Genomic DNA, 15,042 nt, shown 5'->3' on the forward strand with positions numbered 1-15,042 from the left:
TTGCTGAGGTCCATACAACTCACTGGTGAAGGAAGCTAGGACTCATTCCCAGTCTCCTGACTCCCAACACAGTGTCTGCTACACTGTGTTGCTTACCCTGGAGTCCAGAGGTTTTAAATTGTTTTAAACCATCAAAATCTTTTTGTCAAGTAAATCTTCATAGAAACTCCAATACATAAATAGCAAGATGTACTGGTTGAAGTAGAACTCCTACAAATCTGGTCTCTCTTTCATTCCTTTACTCCTGCCTGTAACCTTCCTTTAAAACTACAAGCCACTGTCCTCATTCAGCATAGCATAAGCTTTAATAAAGAAAATCATTGCTTAATTTATGGTTGAATCTGTCTTTCTTTTTTTAAAGCATGACACTGGTAAGCCAAAGTAAAACAAGTCTTTTGATGTTTTATGTTTTCCCAGAAAGAGAGATAAACCCAAAGACATAAAGGGCAAATGCTGTCTTCTCTCAATGCAGAGAATGCCTTACTATGTCAGTATCCCAAGAAAGAGCATAGTCCAACTCACGGTGCTTCAGAGTTCTAGCCCCAGACTGCCAATTAATTAGCCACACAATGCTGAAAAATTCAAATGCTATGTCTTAAAACTCTGGTTGGTTGATTGACCTCTCCACCTCTCAAGTGTTCCCAGCCATGACCTGATTTGCCCTACCTATGTTACAGACTTTCCAAGTGCAGTTTAATTTCCACGAGAGTGGGAAATTCAATCTGTTTTGTTTACCAACATACCCCTAACATGTAAAATAAAGATGGGCAGTCACAGTAAGGGTCTCAATAAATATTTGTCAAATGAATGGGAAAACTGTTAAAACACAGAGTACTGTAGATAGTTATATTCAAATGTAATCTATCCTGATTAGGTACTAAGCAAAAGTACAAAAGACCAAAAAGCGTGATTTGATTTTTTTTTTAGTTTTCATGATTTTATATTTACATTGCCTCAATCAAATGTAAGAAAGACCCTGTCAATTCTATCAGCAATTTATTCTATTTTAAAATGGGCACAGTATCTGTTAGCTTTGTTTTCAATCAAGACCATTTATTATTTATAAAAATATACCTTTCCTTTAAGAACATAAATGTTATCTGATGGTCTAGAAATACATCTCTACACGAAACAGTAAAAGACAACATAGGCCACTTTTTTGCCACTAAACATGGTAAGTTTAATTTAATAAATAAATAAAAAATATTCAATCATCTTCAAATTCCCCATGACCTATAACTTCATAAACTTTTGGTCATTCAGTTTTCTCCAAAAAGTGTATATTCTCAATACTCTTCATCGTGCTGATACAGATGACATAATAAACCTACACTAATGATTCAGAAAAGAATACTAAAAAAAAAAAGACTATTTTCTAAAAATATTTTATAAAATTAACTATACAATTGTTGCCACCACTTTACTTAAACTTTGTTAGATGAATCAAATTGTAGAAGTTTCAAGAACAGATGTACATGCATTATAAAAGTTTGAGTTATGGAGAAATAAGAAATCTATCTGGAGAGCTTAATTTGTGTCTAAAATATAATCTATTAGACTAAAGGGATAATTTTTAAAAACATAAATACCACTTTGAAGAATACAAAAAGTATACCTACCAAAACAATATGTTGTCTAGTTTTATCACAGTGGATAAGGTCTGTTACCCAACAAACTAAAACCACTCATTTGAACAGAAACACATGAAACGTTCCTACTTAATCTGGACCGTATCACTCACATGGGGATAGTATTGTTGAGGTGCAACTCTTGGCATCTGCGTGTGGCCAGCAATTGGTCCAGGCCTGTCCTTGGGCAGCTGCTGCCTCTCATAAGGTACTTTGGGTGATTCCTGTCCTGGTACAGGCTCTCCTTGTGCTCTACAAAGTCTGTCACGAAGCTGCACAATATTTGGCTATAAGAAGCAATGGAAGAAAACACAAATTATTAAGAGTTCATCCAAATATATGACAGCATGTTGATTTTCTTATAGTAAGCTTGATCATTCATATATTTGTTTATGTGCTGTGTATTCTACAACAAACCTTGGCACACCAGGTTCTGACATCATGGTTTCTAACACTCAAGACTGACACGAAAGGTCCATAATATACAGTGTAACTTGCAATTTAACTGAGGCAGTGATTTGAATTATGCCTACTACATGGTGGCATGCAAGATCAAGGTCACTTCTCATCGCTGCTCTTTTGTTATTTTCTTGTAGTTAAGTAATGTTCACAAATCACAAAAGTAGTTTTAAAATATAACTTTGCTTCTTTGTAGGGAAAAAAGGCTCCCAAAGAGAATCAACTGCTAAAGATGGTGATGAAAGAAAATAATGATCTGAGAAAGCAAAAATTAATCTAAAAAGGCATTTGAAATAAAAGAGATGTCAAGCTCAAGCTTATACAGATTACAGCTATATTGATATACAGCATGAGTTGACTACATACATGTCATATATTAACAACAAGAAAGCAATGTTGAAATGTTTCAGCAAAAATTCATTTTATTACCTTCAAAAATTATATATTTCTATAAGTTCATGTCATTTAAACATTTCAGGTATTCTTTATTGTCTTTTAGGAGGATAATTGTATACTATAATGATATCAGAGTCTCATAAAAAAATCTAAGCATCTACTGAGATACATAGGTGAAGTAACATCAAAATGATGATATTTGCACCCTGACCAGTGTGGCTCAGTCGGTTGAGTGTCCTCCTGCAGGGCCACGGGTCACTAGTTAGACTCCCAGTCAGTGCACATGTCTAGGTTGCAGGCCAATCCCTAGTTGGGGTGCAATAGGCAACTGATTGATGTTTCTCTCACACACTGATTTTTTTTCCTTTTTCCTTCCCTTCCCCCTCTCTAAAAATAAATAAATAAAATATTTTAAAAATATTATGACATTGCATAAAGAATATTTAAAAGTCCAAAGAAAATAATAAAGAATAATGTGTAGACAATGTATGTAGTTATAAATGGTAATGAAAAGAGTTTAATTCTAAGGCTAGAAGATCTAAAGATCTTAGATTGAGTTAGTCTTAAAATAAAAAAAATAAAACCCCCCCATAAGAACAGAATAAAGTTCACAATAAAAAATAAAGAAATAAAATACTTAGAAGGTTCAAAATTAAGTTCTGTCAGACACACAGTATAAATATAAATACCCCACTTGTGGAAAACTTCCCTCAGATCCCATCTTGACTCCACCCATGCCCCATGATGGGTTTTAGGTTTCTATCTTCTGTGCTCCCACAGCACTACTACCTCTACCACAGCACCCTGCACTTGTGGAATCCTATGTTTGTTTGTCTACCATCATTTTGAGTTTGGAAATTCCCTCAGGGACAGGATCTTGGCATTCTTTTCCATCACTGTATAGTCAGTTACTCATTGAATTGAATTAAAACCAATACCATGAAAAACCCCGAGTTTTATTGCACACCAAATAAGGAAACTAAATTAGGAATGTAGTGTAGTTCTCTCTGCCTTAAATACTTTAAAAATAAACTTGCCCATAGAAGGTATCAGACTGATGGCATACAGAACGAACTTCTTCGCTAGTATCTGGGATGGAACTTGTGGGAATTCTGACATTACAACCCACTAGTCTGATTAAGCATGAACGCTTACAGCTTTTCAACACAGAAGATTCTTACAAAGGCCCCTTGTACACAGAAGTAGCATCTGGCTTAAGAAACAAAGTTAGTCCTTTTCCCATTTATTTCCTCAAATACTATGACCCTCTGTACAAAGAGCTGTATCATACTACGAGAGCATACTATCTGTTTGACACAGCTTTAAGGGCACTCCTATAATGATCCTTGAAGAATTGTCCGACAACATTCACCTATAGTCAGGTGATAGACATTCAACCACTCCGAAACATTCCACCTACTAGCATGTTTATGTTTAATACTGAGTGCTATCTACTGGGCTCACCTTACTCATATATTAAAATAAGAAAAATGACCACTTATAATTACCTGGTTGGTGCTTTCAGGAAGAAAAGCCAAGGCTGCAGCAATACTGCCCTGGGCTGCCAACAAACTGGCATACTGACTCATCTTCTCAGCCAGAAGAACTCCTACAGTGTTAGTGTCCATGGCTTGGGTGAGTTGTACAGCTTTTCGTAGGATGACAACTTTCTCAATCAGATCCTAAGTGAGAAAAAGAAAGGAGAGTAAAAGAGAAGGATACCAAGATCTGTATGAGAGGAAACAGGAAAAGATAATTACTACGATTTCCAAAAAAGTATAGTACCTATTATCACCTCTCTTAGAAAGGTCTGGAATAGTTTACCACCATTTAAGTAACGGAAAAAGTAAGGAGGAAGGTCTCTTACTCATGTTATGAATAGGGCATAGGTTACCACCTTCTCCTAAACATCCTTAGACTGCCAGATATTTGTAAGTTAAAAGAGGCATATCCAAAGTGTCCGAAGGCAGAAAATTGGGTTCTAGCAGGAACAGGAGAAACTATGAATGAAAACATCATACTATCTATATTATAAAAATAGTACTACTATGAGGTGACCTACAAATGGGATTACTATTTCAACCCAAAGTTTCTCATATTGCTCCTCAATACCAATTCTTTCAACAATGGGGAGTTATGCTTCATGTATAAAGCACAACAATATCCTACCTATTGCCCTTTAGAGGTACACAAATCCAAAAGTGTGAAACAAGTGTTTTCTCTCAGAAGCACATAGAAGGAAACCTGGATTTCCTACCAGATTTTCAGTTTCAACAGAGTAATATTTAAAGCAACAAATTTCCTGTAAACCTCTTTCCAGAAAAAAAAAGAAATACTAGACTGAAATGAGACACTGCTGATTAAATGCTTAGGGAAAAAATTTAAATATATAATTACTCAGTGCCTGAGAATAATTTTTTACTTCCTCGCTTGTCCATGTATTAGTGTTACATGGGAATACACTCATTTCTTACTTTCATTTCTCCTTAACCATGAAGATTCTCTATCGGTACTGGGGATGCCTCTCATTAGTTACCCTACATTGATTCTTTCTTTGCCCAAAACAGACAGGATCACTGGAGGCAGAGAGAGGAGCAGGAAGAAAAAGAGGTAAAGTAAAGGCTGTTTTCATGCTCTTGGCATCTACTTTCCCCAATTAAGTACCAAATCACAACCCTGACCTCATAAACCACTGCAACCCCTTTTAACTATAATATCATCTCAAACTCTCTCCCTCCAAATACAGCAATAAATATGCATAATTATCTAGTACAAGAACTTCTAAAATGTAAATAACTAAGGGTAAAAGCAATGAACTAGAACAAATTACTTCTATAAATAGGGTGAAAGACAACTAAAAAGGTTTCAAAGATACTAACCTGAAGTGACAAAGGGCTGGTTCCATCTTGAGCTTTAGTCCAACATGCAACTAATTTCTCTACATTGCCTGCACAAATATAGCAGAGACATGCCTGAGTCTGCAGGGGGCTATCACCTTCACTTTCAAGCCTGGTTCCCAAAAGATCTACAAATCAAAAGAGAAGCAAAATAAGATTATATCTAAGACACTCTGTATGTGAAATTGTGAGCAGCCCAATAACATTTTCAAAAGTATAAACTTCACAACCAGTGAGTAGCAGGTAGAAAATCATTGTGCCATGTAAAGTTTCAGTAAATATTTGTCAAGTGAAATAAAAGTGCATGACAAATCGTATATAATAGACAAGACTCTAAGTGACAAGATTCTATACCTAGCTATAGAATGGATTTACATTAATTATATTAGGGAAAAAATAAATGGAAACAATATTTGTACAGAAAAATCCTAATAAGCATTTAACTCCAAGTTATCACATCAGATATTTTTGTAAGCACTAGTTTAAAATATGGCACAATTGGAATAAACATCAATGACAGCTAAGATTACTATAAATTATTTATAATAATAAAGTTGTTATCTTTTAATTTTCATATTCTTATAATACTTTCAAGTTGACAAACTGCTGTTCCTTCCACACTAAGCAGCCTAAAGTTTCCATTCTTACAGATAAATATTATTCCTTAGTCACCAGTTTAGAAATATTCAGTCTAAGAAATATTAGACTCTCAAAGGTAATTTCTACTCAAATGTTATAATTATTAATTTTTAAAAAGATTTTATTTATTTTTAGAGTGAGGAGAAGGAAGGGAGAAACAGAGGGAGAGAAACATCGATCTGTGAGAGATACATCCATCAGTTGCCTCTCACATGCCCCCAACTGGGGAGCTGGTTCACAACCCAGGCATGTCCTCTGACTTGGAATTGAACCAATGATCTTTTAGTTTGGCAGACGATGTGAAACACACTGAGCCACACAAGACAGGCTATAATTATTAATTTTATCAAGCTAACATTTATTAAGTGAGAGGTGATTTTGTATCATTTTACATAAGAACAGATCAAGGCTTAGAAAGCATTTTTGACTAGGTTGTACAGCTAGTAAGTGGCAGAGACAAGATTCTAAGTCTGGTCTGTCTGAAATCAAAATCATTAAACAGTATTATTAAAAATGATTAGATATGGAGAAGTAATATAGAAAATAATTCTGAAAAAAGCATTCAAATGAGAACCCTTTTTCTTATTTGTGATTGGTAGGTTTATGAAAATGTATTTTTCCCCCGACATAAGATATTTTATTTCTTTAAAAATCAGGGCATGCATAATATAGTTTCAAAAAGGCTAAACTAAACACACATTTGTGATATAGGGATTTCTATAACTTAAAAATATATTCTATTGATTATGCTATTACAGTTGTCGCAATTTTTCCCCTTTGTTGCCCTTTATCCAGTACCCCCCTCCACTTGAACAATAACCTTCCCTAGGTTCATGTCCATGAGTTAGTTGTGCATATAAGTTCTTTGGCTACTCCATTAACTATACTGTTCTTAACATCCCCCTATTTTGTATGCACCAATTTGTACTTCTTAATCCCTGGACCTTATCCTCTAGTCACCCTCTTCCCCTCCAAACTGATAACCCTCCAAATGATGTCCATTCCTATGATTCTGTTCCTGTACTGCCTGTTTGCTTAGTTTGTTTATTAGATTCAATTGTTCATAGTTGTGAATTTATTGCCATTCTAACGTTCATAGTTTTGATCTTTTTTATTGTATAATTCCCTTTAGCATTTCATACAGTGGATTGGTGATGAACTCCTTTAGTTTTACCTTGTTTGGGAAGCACTTTATCTGCCCCTCCATTCTAAATGATAGCTTTGCTGGACAGAATAATTTGTTGCAGAATAGGTTGTAGGTCCTTGTTTTCATCACTTTGAATACTTCTTTCCAGCCCCTTCTAGCCCGTAAAGATTCTTTTAAACAATCAGCAGATTGGCTTATGGGAACTCCTTTGTAAATAACTGTTTTTCTCTTGCTGCTTTTAAGATTCTCTCTTTATCTTTAACCTTTGATATTTTAATTATGTGTTTTGGTGTGGTCCTCTTTGGATCCAACTTGTTTGGGACTCTTCATGCTTTGTGGACTTGCATGTCTATTTCTTTCACCAAATTAGGCAAGCTTTCTTTTATTATTTTCTCAAATAAGTTTTCAATTTCTTTTTCTTCCTTGTCTCCTTTTGGCACCCTATGATTCTGATGTTTGTATGTTTAGAAATATCCCAAGGCTCCTTAGCCTATCCTCATTTTTAAAAATTTTTTTCTTCCTGCTGTTCTGATTAAATAATTTCTTTCTATCTTATATTCTCAGCTTTACCCCCTCCACTGTTGGTTCCCTGTAGATTTTTTTAAATTTCACTTGATGTAACTTTTACTTCTGCTTGGGTCTTTTTTATGCTGTTGAAGTACCCAATGAGTTCCTTGAGCATCCCAACAACCCATGTTTTGAACTCTACACCTGATAGTTTGCCTATCTCCATTTCATTTAGGTTTTTTTCTGGAGTTTTATTCTCTACTTTCATTCAGGCCATGTTTGTCTTATTTTGGCAGCCTCCCTTTGTTTCTGTGTATTAGACACAGAGGCTTGACTCCCCATCTTAGTAGTGTAGCCTACTGTAGAAAAGCACACTTGTAAGTTGTATGGGTAGTCACCAGGGTAGGGGTAACCCGTGTCACCACTCTGTGGCTCTGTGTGGGGAAGAGCTTGGAGAGGAGATAATGCCGCTGCCTGGCCTTCAGAGTTTTGCCTAGGAGGAAGCTGTCTCCCAGCACTTGCCTCGTTGCCAGTCACTTCAATTTCTTCCCATATGCCACTAGTACCCTCCAGCTGTTGCCCTGATGCTAAATCCCAGAGGGGGTGAGTCTGCATAAGTCCTAAGTCAGTTGCAGTCCCTTTAAGAGTCTCCTGAGAATTCTGCAGTTTCTTCTGCAGCTCCCACCCGCACTGGTTTTTACAGCCAGAAGTTATGGGGACTTATCCTTCTGGTGCTGGAACCCTGGGCTGCATTGTCCTGTCTGGGGCTGGGACCCCTTGATCCCAAGGTATCCCTCCTGATTTTCATCCTCCACATATGGATGTGTGACCAACTGTTCTGCATCTCCACACCTCTCTGTGCCACCCCACATCTCTCCATGTCTCTATGCACTTCTCTGCATCTCTTGGCACCTCTCTGTGTCTCTCTGCATCTCCACCCCTCCTACCCATCTGGATGAATGTGGCTTCTTTAAATCCTTGGTTGTCAGACTGCCATACAGCTAGATTTTCTGACAATTCTGGGCAATATCTGTTTTGTAGTCTATTTGTACTTTTTGTTGTGGTTGTGTGTGGAAACAAGGAGCGTTTACCTATGTCTCCATCTTGATGAGATTGAAAATTTCTAATATTTGTCAATTTTATTTATAATATACTATGCCACATACATAATATAAAGCTCATTTTCTTACCACAGAGGGCTGAAAACTCATCAGGTTTAGCATAAGTCAATACTGCAGCTAAAGCCTCTCTCCAATTTTTAAGGTCACAAGACTCAACAATCTCTTTCCAGTTCTTCATCACCACTGCAGTAATTAGCTTGGGAAAGGGAAAAAAGGGAATATTAAAAGCTGTTGGTATATTAATAATAACTAACTCTGGTTAATCAATCATATCTTTCAAAAATTGTTATTATTCATAGTATTTCACATAGAATAAACAGCAGCAAAGTGAAATATATCCTTGAACCAACTAACATAGAGTATGGTATTATTTTTTCCTTTAAAAAATATCACAACAACACACTTTATAGAATTCCGAGAAGAAAAAGTATAGAGTGTTATCAAAACATTTAACAGAAAGTCATAACCTGATCTGATGGATCAAGAACAACTTTCTAAGCATACAGACATGTGATACGAAGTAAGAATTAATTTCATCAAGGAGGGAAGAAAATATTCTAGGCCAAGGGAACTCTAGGTGCAAAGTCCCAATAGAGAAAGGCACATGGAATGCGTTAGGAACTGAAAGGTGGCCAGAGTGGCTAAAAAATAACAGGGGAGAAAGTGACAAGAGACAAGGCTAAGGAGACTGATGGCAACCAATGCTAAAAGGACTGAAATCTGGGGCAACTTTTATTAGAAGAAAATAATAACATCAAGCAGGGACTTTAAAATGTTTAGACCCTTTGCTCCAGAAATTCCTTTCCTAGGATTGTAACCTCATTAAATAATTAGAAATTCTCACAGATCTTTAGGTATAACAAGGATGTTTAACACTAACTTATCAGTGTTAGGAAAATATCAGAAACTACCTAAACACCCCCAAGCAAGAGAAAAAATACATCCTTGCTGTAGAATTTCATAGACCAATTATAATTTTTGTAAGAATCTTTAATAATATAGGAAAATGTGACAATATTTGTAAGTAAAACCACACACATATATACATATACGATCCTGATTCTGTTTTAAAAAATTCTACAAACACATAGGAAGAGGTATGGAAAGTTGGACCCAATTTGAGATTGAGAAATACCAATCTGATAGAAGAATTAGAGGGTGTTAAATATTTATCTTTAAAGTTTTCTAGCCCTGGACAGTGTGGCTCATTTGGTTGGAGGATCGTCCCATACACTAAAAGGTTATGAGTTTGATTCCTGGTCAGGGCACATACTAGGTTGCAGGTTTGATCCCCGGATGGGGAGCCTACGAGAGGCTCCTCAATCAATGTTTCTCACATTGATGTTTCTCTCTCTTTCCCCCTTCCTCTTTCTAAAAGCAACGAAAAATTGTCCTCGGGTGAGGATAAAAAAAATTTCTATATTCTATCTTTTCCACAATAAAAAACCATGAAAAGTATTACTCATTTTATATGTAAAGAACAAAAATTGCCTGGCTAAATAGCTCCGTTGGTCCGAGCGTTGTCCCAATACGCCAAGGTTGCGGCAGTTCAATCCCCAAACACATATAAGAGTCAACCAATGAATATATAAATAAGTGGAACAACAAATCGATGTTTCTCTCTCTCTTCCTTCCTCTCTATAGCTCTTTCTAAAATCAATAAGTTAAAAAAATTATAAAAGAACAAAAATTGAAATAATCATGCCCAACTATGAACATTAACTATTTCTGGGTCAAGAAATTATGGATGGGTTTTTTTATTGTTTACTGTTTTCTGCATTTCAATCATCTATAATAAAAGTGTATTGCTTTTATAATCAGATAAAAGTTATTGTTTGTTTACCTATTTTTAAAATAACATACCCTGGTAACTTTGCTTTGTGATTTTGCAAAGTATTTCTTCTGGGTTCGAGCCAATAGTTCTTGTCCACCTGCTATGGCCAATATTATAGCATCGGCCATGCGGTTATCATGTAAACAAAGGTCAACAGCGCTCTCAAAGTTACCCGTCAACAAAGCCTGAGTAATTAAACCATCAATATCTGCAATAAAGATATAATACACCCAAGTTAAAGTTTTTTGTTATAAGAAAAAATATTACACATATCAACTTTTATATGCACACCCAAAGAAGAAAAAAATTCTAATTTCTGATTATTACTGGTGATTAATTTTTAACAGAAACTGTTGAGATCTGTGGCAATACACTGATAGCATGTAAGTAAAATCAGGTAAGATACCACACTTTATAGATTGCTTAAACTGGAGTAATAAATATCACACGGTTTCTATTACATAGGTGCCAGAATATCCCACCATTTCTAAGACACTAATTACACATACTAAATGATAACTGAGTTCTTCTTTTTAACCTTCTAACACTTGTAGCAAAATATTTCTAACTTAAACTTAAGAACTATATGCTTTGAAATGATTAAAAAAAAAACGAAGTTAAAAACCAACAGGTTTTTACCTCCATTGATGGAGATGTTAAATGGTCCTCCAGCTGAAGGTAGAAATTCAAATTCTTGTTTTTCCTCTTTGACATGCTGAAGAAATGAAAGGGCTACAATTTAGAAGAATGAAACTGTGGAATAATTTACTGGCAAAACAAAATTTATACATGATTATTCACTTATTGACTGGATAACATGCCAAGTTATTCTAGAGAGTGCTCAGATCCAAGTTTACACTTAAGATCTACAACTTCACTAAGAATTAACTCCTGTTATACAATCATAAGTAAAAGCCAAGATCGTCAGAAGTAACGTTACACAAACTGAAGTATACATACACATTATTGGTAGCTCAGAAGTTATTGAAGCTAAACAAGCATTGTTTTCTTAGATACCTCAACTAAGAGTAACTTGAAACATGCAAAATATGAAAAAAATCACATAAACGCAAGGTAAACAGATTGTTTATGAATATACTACAATTCTAGATTTTGTGTTCTCTTCAACTAGCCATACCCAGAACAGATTAGTCTGATAAAAATATATACAGTTCTGATATAAATTTCTGAGATGACGTGTTGAGACTGAGTAAATATAAATTCAATTTTTTTTTCTTTAGGAGAAAAGAAGTATAATGGAGGCATATATGCCTTCACTTTTATGCATAAAAATAAAAAAAAGACAAAAAATAAAATATATCAGCCCTGACCAGTGTGGCTCACTTGGTTGGGCATCCCTCTGCCAAGTGAGAGGTCACTGCTCAATTCTAGTCAGGGCACATGCCTGGGTTGGGGGTTTGATCCCTGGTTGGGGCACATACAAGAGGCAGACAGTTGATGTTTCTTTCTCACACTGGTATTTCTCTCCCTCTCTTTCCCCATCCCCTTCCCTTCTCTCTAAAATTAAACAAATAAAACCTTTAATTTTTTAAAAGAAATATATAAAAGATTACTGAGAAATTTTAAAGAAAAGCATAGCTGTCTTATATGAGATAAAAGACCTATCTTCTGTACTTTTGTAACCTACATGCCTGAATGTAAAAGTGTCTAGTTTTAAAAATCAGGGGCATTTTTGGATTGGGCAATTTTAGTGAAGAGCACAGCATGACATCATAGGTAAATAATGCTTAGTTATAGTTAATATGGACTATTACAAGAGAATAACTATAACTCTTTCTCCAACTAAAGAGCATTTAGAATTTAAAAACTTAAACAAAAGAATATCAGAACTTAAATACTTCACATTAAGAAATAAAACAAGACTTCTGGTTAAGATGGTGGCATAGGCAGACATGGCTCTCCTCCTCCTCCTCACACAACCACATCAAAATTACAACTAAAATATAGAACAACCATCAGAAATCGAGTTGAATGGAAGTCTAACAACTATGGAATTAAAGAAACCACATCCATACAGACTAGTAGGATGGAGCACAGATGTAGAAATGGGCTGGCCCCTCACCCATGTGCAATGGAAAAAAATTCAAGAGGGATATCTTGAGAGTAAGGAGTCCCAGCCCCAGACATGGCCCTTCAGCCCATAGTTCTAGTGCCGGGAAGATAAATCCCCACAACTTCTGATGGCAAAAATAAGCAGGGATTGAGTCTGTGGAGGAAACTGCTGGAATCTCAAACAGTTCCTCTTAAAGAACGCCCCCTCCTATCCCCCACACAGAGCTGGCAAGCTGGTGCCATATCTAAGACTCCATCAACCTGGATAACACTTTCTGACCTGCCTTGGAGATTCCTGAGATTCTGCCCCACCCCAGATGCTTTTCCATATGAATGGCTGGTTTTGGCTCATGCTTTACAACTTCTTAAAATAAATCCTCTCAAATAAACAACAGCTGGCCTCAGTAGGCCCCAGGCCCCGCACTGGCAGCAGCCAGCCTAGATTCACAGTTTGGCTTCACCAAGCCCAGGACAAGGAGCAGATTACTTTATAGTTCAGACGGGGTGGTCCCGTGTAAAACACAGGTGGGGGTTGACCTTGGCCTGTACCACCTGGGAAACCCCAGGGCCAGCACACCCAATGGACAGCTATGGACCATGTTGGAGCACCACCCTGCCCCTGTATAGCTGATCCTCCTTAGAAGGCAAAGGTTGGTGATCAGTGGTCATGGCAAATCCTTGCAGCTGACTGGTATGGCTAAATCCCTCCCAATGATCTGCCAACAGCAAAGAAGGCTCAATTATAAGAGGAGGGTATACTCAGCCCACACAAAGCGTGCACCCCAAGTACTGAGCTTGGGTGATATGGGAGGCTGTGCCACTGGACAATACAGGACACCTACTACATTAGGCCACACTACCAAGACACAGAGTCAAAACAGCTTTACCTAATACACAGAAGCAAACACAGGGAGGCTGCCAAAATGAGGAAACAAGAAACATGGCCCAAATGAAAGAACAGATCAAAACTCCAGAAAAAGAACTAAACAAAAGGGGTATCAGATGCAGAGTTCAAAACACTGGTTACAAGGATGCTCAATGAACTTAGTGAGGACCTCAATAGTATAAAAAAGACTGAGTCAGAAACAAATGATACATTAATTGAAATGAAGAATAATTTACAGGGAAAAATCAGCAGAATGGATGAAGCCAAGAATCAAATCAATGATTTGGAACATAAGGAAGAAAAAAACAATAAATCAGAGCAACAAGAAAAAAAGAATTAAAAACGAGAATAGTATAAGAAGCCTCTGGGACAACTTCAAGAGGTCCAACATTCACATCACAGGAGTGTCAGAAGGAGAAGAGGAAGAGCAAGAAATCAGAATAATTAATTTGACAAAGTAATGAAAAAAAAATTCCCTAATTTGCTGAAGAAAATAGACATGCAAGTCCAGCAAGCATAGAGTCCCAAACAAGATGGACCCAAAGAGGCCCACTCCAAGACACATCATAATTAAAATGTCAAAGGTTAAAGAGAATCTTTAAAAAAGTTGTAAAGAAAAGTAGGTAGTTACTTACAAGGGAGTTCCTATAATACTGTCAGCTGATTTTTCAAAAGAAACTTTGCAGGCTAAAAGGGACTGGCAACAAATATTCAAAGTTATAAAAAGAGGGGACCTACAGTCAAGATTGCTCTACCCAGCAAAGCTCAGACAAGGTAAAACTAAAAGAGTTCATCATCACCAAACCATTATTATATGAAATGCTAAAGAGACTTATATAAGAAAAAATGATCAAAACTATGAAAAATGAAATTATGAAAAATACATATCTATCAACAAATGAATCTAAAAAACAAACTAAGCAAACAAGAACAGAGACAGAATTATGGATACAGAGAGCATTTTGATGGTTGCCAGATGGGAGGGGAATGTGGGGGAATGGGTGAAGGGGTGAGGGGATTAAGAAGTACAAATAAGTAGTTAGTTACAGAATAGCCATGGGGATGTAAAAGTACAGTATAGGAAATGGAGTAGCCAAAGAACTTAACAGCATGACTCATGGACATGAACAATGATGAGAGGACTGCGTGAGGGAGGGGGAGTGCAGGGTGGAGGGGGGCAAAGGGGGAAAATTCAGGACAACTGTAATAGCATAATCAATAAAGTAGCATTTAAAAAATAAAAATATTTTATATAGAGAAAAAATAAATCAGATACTGATTTGATTACTATATTCACTAACACAATAAAAAAAAGCCTTCTTTTTTAAAAATCACAATTTTTCAAATCTGCTTTCTAACCGATAAACCTTTATATATGAACTTCTGAAACATGCATAAGGCCAACAAATGCACAATTTATTACATGTTGAGTATCTTCAATGTGTTATCTACTAT

The 15,042-nt window shown here is 36.2% G+C and overlaps 1 protein-coding gene across 1 annotated transcript in view; it reads right to left on the reverse strand.

Annotated features, from left to right (window-relative positions):
- LOC123806762 (protein transport protein Sec31A-like) overlaps positions 1-15,042 on the reverse strand; it is a 78,065-nt gene that overhangs the window by 21,666 nt on the left and 41,357 nt on the right. Inside the window, 6 exon segments of the mRNA XM_045820028.1 lie at positions 1,742-1,915; positions 3,992-4,165; positions 5,363-5,508; positions 8,864-8,990; positions 10,658-10,836; positions 11,268-11,343. Coding sequence (XP_045675984.1) covers positions 1,742-1,915; positions 3,992-4,165; positions 5,363-5,508; positions 8,864-8,990; positions 10,658-10,836; positions 11,268-11,343 — 876 coding nt within the window.

Source organism: Phyllostomus hastatus, unplaced genomic scaffold, assembly GCF_019186645.2.
Source record: "Phyllostomus hastatus isolate PE091 unplaced genomic scaffold, TTU_PhHast_1.1 phas_scaffold_39, whole genome shotgun sequence".
NCBI lineage: Eukaryota > Metazoa > Chordata > Mammalia > Chiroptera > Phyllostomidae > Phyllostomus > Phyllostomus hastatus.